This window comes from Palaemon carinicauda, chromosome 26 (genome assembly GCF_036898095.1).
Source record: "Palaemon carinicauda isolate YSFRI2023 chromosome 26, ASM3689809v2, whole genome shotgun sequence".
NCBI classification, from domain to species: domain Eukaryota; kingdom Metazoa; phylum Arthropoda; class Malacostraca; order Decapoda; family Palaemonidae; genus Palaemon; species Palaemon carinicauda.
The window spans coordinates 5,055,370-5,062,303 of record NC_090750.1 but is presented as its reverse complement, the minus strand read 5'-3'; the positions used below and the strand labels follow the sequence as shown (position 1 = coordinate 5,062,303).

Below are 6,934 nucleotides of genomic sequence, written 5' to 3'. Positions count from 1 at the left end.
TTTAAATGAAAATCTAGTCAACATAATAGATAGGCGTATCCCTTCTCGTGTGCTAAGATACCGAGTGAAAGGCAAACCTTGGTTCAACGATGATTGTAGAGACTTATTTGGAGAAACAGGAGGCCTATATTCTTTAAAAGGGTAACAGATCAGATTTGACTTAGAATAACTATACTCAGCTTAGAGCTTTTGCTCAGAGAGTTTATGTTTCAACTGAAAAGGAATATAATTCAACCATAAAAGAAACCTTTTCTGGTACAACCCAGGCACATAAGTGGTGGACTACGTTTAAATCTATAATCTTTGCTGTAGATGCAACAGTTCCTAATTTACTTAAACCAGATGATTCTGTTACCCACTGTCCAAAGAAAAGGGTAACCCTTTTGGCAGATTTGTATGACAATAAGAAACTTAATCTTCTCCATTCCTGTTTTCCTAAGGCTAAACTAATTTAACTTTTCGATCTCGAGAAATTAAAGCTCTCTTGAAGGACCTTGATGCTTTTGGAGGTGTAGACCCCAATGGTATTTTTCCTCTGTTTTTTATAAAGACTGGAGATTTCTTAGCTCCAAAGTTATCTGTTATTTTGTGCAAGTTAGCAAGACGAGGAGCTTTTAACACATGTTGGAGAATTAGTAATGTTACTCCACTGTATGAATGTGTTTTCGGTAGCTCAAGTCCAACTGATTACAACCCAATTTCCATAACTCCCATATTATCTAAAGTTTTTTAATGTCTTTTGGAAATATATCTTAATAGGTTCGCTTAAAGTTATCATCTGCTTCCTAGTATGCAATTTGGTTTCCGTAAAGGCCTTGGAGAATGTGATGCGCTTCTTACAATCTCAATGCTGTACAGCAGTGATTCCCAACCGTTGTGCCGCAGCACCAAGTGGTGCCGTGAGATCTTTCGAGGGTGCCGCCAAAATTCAGAGGAAAAAATGGCATTAACTTCACTCTCTCTGCTTCTGCTGCTGCTGCACAATTTAGCGATCGAATTTTCAAGTTAGCTACTTTTCATTAAATATGTATAATAATTTGTACTTATGGAAAATTACAATCTAGGAGAACAATACTAATTATATGATTTTGCCGTGTAATAATTGTACGGACACTGCAGAGAACAGCTTGGCGGAAGAGTGGGAGGGTGGGAGGGGAGTGAGGGTTGTAGACTGACGCGTATGACACACGTACAGAGCTGATAGCAAAGAAGATGAAGCCTCATACAACTGGTGAAGAAATCATTGGCCCTGCATGCAACATAATTGTAGAAACAATGCTTGGCAAAGGAGCTCAGGAACAGATTTCGAAAGTACCTCTTTCCAATAACACCATCAGCAGCAGGATATCTGAAATGTCAACAGATATTAATGAAGAAGTTGTGAAGCAGATAAAATCAAAAAGAAAATTTGCATTGCAAGTAGATAAGAGTACTGACATAGCTGAAAAATTCCAACTGGTTGGGTTTCATTGACAAGGATATTGTGGAACAGTTTATGTTTTGCAAATAATTACAGACCACAACCACTGGAGAGGATATCTTCGCGTCTATAAATTCGTACCTCACTCAACATGGTCTTTCATGGAATTATTGTTGCGGCATATGTACTGATGGTGCACCATCGATGATAGGAAAGTACAAAGGCTTCATCACCAGAGCATTGAAAGAAAATCCATCTATAATTATAACTCACTGCTTCCTACACAGCGAGGCGTTAGTAGCCAAGACATGTGGAGAAGAGTTGACTGAGGTTTTAAACCAGGCTGTCAAGATGGTTAATTTCATCAAATCCAGGCCACTGAAAAAAGGGTTTTTCAAAAGATGTGTCAAGAAATGGGTGCAGTTCATATTTCACTGATTTTGCATACTGACATAAGGTGGTTATCAAAGGGTCGTGTACTGAACCGCTTTCTTGAACTCAAAGAAGAATTAAAAACTTTTTTCCAAGAGGAGAGACATGATATATTCATAAAGCTGCTTGAAAATTCTACTTGGTGTTTGAAGCTGTCATATTTGGCAGATATTTTCATGAAGCTGAATGAACTAAATCTCTCAATGCAGGGGAGACTTGAAGGAATTGTAACATCAGTTAACAAGATGAAAGGTTTCCAGAGAAAGTTAAAATCATGGAAGTCGGCTATTCAGAAAGACGATGTGTCAAACTTCCCATTTCTTCAACAACCAGGATATAAAGGTCCGGGAATTGTAAAATATCTTATTCTTAATCACTTGGAACAAACAAGGGAAGCAGTTGATAAGTATTTTCTATTGCTTTCTACAGATAAACTCGATTGGATTGTATCACCCTTCGAATTGGCTGACATGGCTGAAGAACTGGACTTCACGGCAATAGAACGTGACAAATTTCTTGATATGTCTGCTGATTCAACACTGCAAGTCAAATTTGAGAAGAGTGACGTGACACTGGCCGCTTTCTGGCATGGAACATTGGGGGAATATCCTAATTTGGCTAAGAAAGCTATTTCTCTACTTTTGCCTTTCTCCACATCGTATCTGTGTGAGCAGGCATTTTCTGCCATGGCAACAATAAAATCGAAACAAATAAATAGGCTTCTTTCACTTGAGGATGATATGCGGGTGGCATTATCAACAATAAGACCTGATATCAAGAGTTTGTGTTCCAAGCATCAATCGCAAGTTTCACAGTAACTATGGGTCACTTTTGCCTATTTGTGTGTCTGTCTTGTATCATAGTGTAACACTGTAACAGTGTAACTATTTGAATACATTGTGCAACTACTGTAAAACTTGTCGCAATTACATATTTGTATTATAATACAATTTCTTGTAATAGCAGGATCAGTGTAAAGAAAATTTTCATTTCTATGTATAAGGTGTTGTTACATCGATGCAAAATATCGAAATGCAAAAAAAATATAATTAAAAAAAAAACAACGGAGATTTTAAATATGTATTTCCTTATAAGGGTGCCGGGCAGTTTTGAAAGACTTGTCAAGGGTGCCGCAAACTAGAAAAGGTTGGGAACCACTGCTGTACAGAAATCCTTTGATTTTGGTCAGGAAGTTTGTAAGATTGCTCTTGATTTTAGTGCTGCCTTTGACCGTGTTAATCATGAGGCCCTTGTTTACAAACTCAAACATTTGAGAATGGTTGGGTCATTTCTTAGCCTCATTATTGAATTTTTAAGTAATAGATCGCAAAGAGTTGTTGTTGATGGGCACCATAGTCAGTATAGGAATGTGATATCTGGTGTTCCACAGGGTAGTGGTCTTGGCCAATTGCTTTTTATGCTATATACTCATGACATGTGGTTTAGCCTAGAAAACAAGCATGTTGCATATGCAAATAATGCTACACTCTTTGCATCAATTCCATCTCCTGAATATAGATTTGCGATTGGTGAATCCCTTAATATATATCTAGCTAAAATTAGTGCAAGGTGCAAATTATGGGGCATGAAGTATAATCTTAACAAAACACAAAGTATGATTGTAAGTCGATCAAGGACAGTGGCTCCTCAACATCTGGATGTCACTATGGATAATGTTTCTTTCTGTATGACCCTTTTAAAATTTTAGGTGTGATCCCCCACGGCAAATTTAATTCTGAGAAACACATTAGGTCTGTTTCTTCTTCAATTGCACCAAAAAATTGGCTTATAGAGAAAATCTAAGTTTTTCGGTAATTAATTTACTCGGAAGAAGTGTTTAATTCTTTCATTCTATCTTGCTTCGATTATTGTTCTCCTGTCTAGTCTTAATTTGTTGGACAGGAACTTACGGTCTATTAAATTTCTTATTCCAGATTGTTCAATTAGTTCGTTATGGATTTTTCATAAGCTTTTTCATATTTCTGATCATACATTACATTTAGATCTTCCTGGACAGTTCCATTATGTTCCTAATACTAGGCATGTAGTTAATTCTAATAGTCAGGCCTTCCCCATCAGGAGGCTCAATACTAAACTGTATTCAAGAAGTTATATTCCTGCTTTGACCAAGTTGTGGAATGATCTTCCTAATCGGGTAGTCAAATCTGTATAACTTCAAAAAGGTCAAAATTGCAGCAAATGTTTTGAAGTTGAACAGGCTGGCATAAGTCTTTTTATAGTTTATATATGGAATATCTATTTTGATGTTGTTAATGTTCCCCCAAAATTTTACTAATTGTTAGGTTTTTATCATATCGTTTATTTATTTCCTTATTACCTTTCCTCACTGGGCTATTTTTTCAAACTGTTGGAGCCCTTGTGCTTATAGCATCCTGATTTTCCAACAAGGGATTCACAGTCTATTTCGAAATTTAGTTTAATTTTTTCTGAATATTTTCTGTAATTTCATCTATATCGGCTATTGATTATGATGAAAACGCTCTCCGTTCAGTAAATAGCTGTTGTTGCTCATGTCAAAGTATAAACTAACCTCGAAATAATGACATAGGGGCTTCCTAGAACAGGTCAACATGGACCGCTTGCCAAAACATAGGATCAGTGATGTAATGTTAATTTTGCGAACAGGGCGAGCCACAGAAGAGCTAAAACCAATAGAAGGACATGAAGTGATTCATAGATAATTATGATACTTTCATTTTGAGTCATTTACGTAAATTATGTATTTTTTCCCACTGGTTTTCTTGCATTTATTCTGCATTTCTGACCATTATCATTGCTGCATTTCCATACCCAAATAAATCCGGTTTCTCAATGGGGTCACAATTTTGTTATTATGTCCCATTAATCATGGTAAGAAATGCATAAAACACAAGACAGAGTAGGTTCATGTATTTGACTTGAAATCAAAGTATCATATATTTGCCATAATTTGTCATACTATGCTGATTTTTCCTATAGCTGGTTAATTACATGGACATCTTTAGTTGTTGAATATTCACTCGTAGAGGCTACCTGCTCGCTTGGTTGATTAAATTCTGGGTGTCTTTCCATTCGACCTAATACAATCTTTGTGAATATTTTATATATTACGGATATTAAACTCACTGGGCGGTAATTTTAGAGGTTTTTAAGTCTCCTATTTTGTGAATTATTATCACTTAAAATGGACGAGAAATACCATTTATTTATATATAATTATTGCAAGAACAGTAGAAAATAAAAGCGACGTAGAAATAAATATTTTTATATTCCAATATATTCTAATATAATAGAAACAATATCACACTTTAATGAGGTTATGAATAGGAGATACGAGGGGAATAATTTGACTGATATACCTCAAGCTGATGAAGACGTTGATGTGCCCATGAAGGAATTCAGTTCGTTTGAAATTTAAACTATCATTAAAAACTCAAGAGATGGAAAGCCCCTGGATACGATGAAATAACTGCCGAGATGATACTGGCCGAAAATGAAGTGACTCCCAGCATACTTACAAGATTATTTTAAAGACTATGGCATAAAGAGGCAAAAATTGATGCATGGGAGTTAGAACTTTTGGTGAAAATGGCAAAAGATGCCGACCTGACTAATTGTAATAATTACAGAGGCATAACAATTACGTCGGTTGTTATGAAAATGTATAGTATGCTTATTTTCAAGAGACTAGAGTGAAAGGTTGATGAAGAGCTGACAGATGAACAAGCAGGATTTCGAAAAGTTAGAATTTGTACAGACCAAATTTTCCTTTTGAGACATGGTGTACAGCAATGGTTAGAATATAGAAATCCACTTTCGATGGCATTTGTGGACCATGAAAAGCCTTTGAAAGTGTGCACCGGCCAATTTTGAGGAGAGTCCTACATTGTTATGGAATTCCTCTTAAATATGTGAATTTGATTATCTATTCATAAGCATAGCAAGTGCAAAGTCAATGTTAATGAAGTCTTATCCAATGAATTTTTAGTGAACAGTGCAGTACTCCAAGGGAATGTGTTGTCACTATGTTGTCTATCCTCCTCATGATTTATGTAATTCGTAAAACATTCGGAGATAATGGAAAAGCATTTGACTGGATTGGTGATAGAAAATTAGCAGACCTAGAATATGCGGATGATTTTGTCCTTATTAGCTGAGTACCACAGGATTTACATTGCTTGCTTACCAGAATGAATGAAATATCACACGAGGTTGAGCTCAAGATAAATAAAAGAAAGACAAGATTAGAAAGGAAAACGACTAATGAGGTAGACTCACCTAAATATTTAGAAACTATGATCTCCAATATATGGTCTTCAGAATCATAAGTTTAGTGAGAGATGGCTAGGTTGAGAGAGCTTTTGATAGTCTATAAATGCCAGGCCCTGTGGTATGGGTGTAAGAATAACATCACCTTAAATCTTGCATGTCGTAGAAAGTGACTAAAAGGTCAGTTTCTGTCTTGTAGACTTGCTTTTTAGCAAAAGACTAAACTCACTACCAATAACCGTGGAAACTCCTGCTAGGTTTACTAACAACAATTGTGGATGTAATCTGCAAGGACATGTGATGGTAAAAACCTTCGTTGAAATTATAAACCATCCCTGGTGCTATTTTGAATGTGGATGAGGCTAGGACGTCACCTGTAAGCAAAGAACGTTTGGATCTCCCTGCTGGCAGGATAAATGGATGAAGGGTACAACAGGGTTCACGATTGTGGCCAAAGAAACTAGTTACAATGGAAGATCCCAACGTGTACATGAAATAACTAGAGAGATATGAAATGGGTATAAGATCTATCACAACGGGTTATGAGAAGGAAGCAATGGGGTATGAGGTCATGATATGTAATAACTGGCAGGAAAAAGTGATAAAGGTAGAAATAATAAATGATAAACTTTTAGAGATTCCATTGATTATATGGGTTCTGATAATAAGTATAATCTAGACAAGAGTTTTAGAACTCTTTTAGAACCGTGAAAGAGAAGAAGAAGCTAATCACAGGAGTAGACATGAATGGCAGAGTGGGAAAGAGAATGGATGGATATGAAGAGGCATATGGCACATAGGGGCCAAAGGTAT

At 36.2% G+C, this 6,934-nt stretch overlaps 1 protein-coding gene across 1 annotated transcript; it reads left to right on the top strand.

Moving 5' to 3' along the window:
- The first annotated feature begins 1,212 nt into the window (after nt 1–1,212).
- LOC137619760 (protein FAM200C-like) lies at nt 1,213–5,270 on the top strand. The gene is made up of 4 exons (XM_068350065.1): nt 1,213–1,380; nt 1,517–1,774; nt 2,062–2,632; nt 5,146–5,270. The coding sequence occupies exons 1-4, from the start codon at nt 1,213–1,215 to the stop codon at nt 5,268–5,270; spliced, it is 1,122 nt and encodes a 373-aa protein (XP_068206166.1).
- The last annotated feature ends 1,664 nt before the right edge of the window (nt 5,271–6,934 follow it).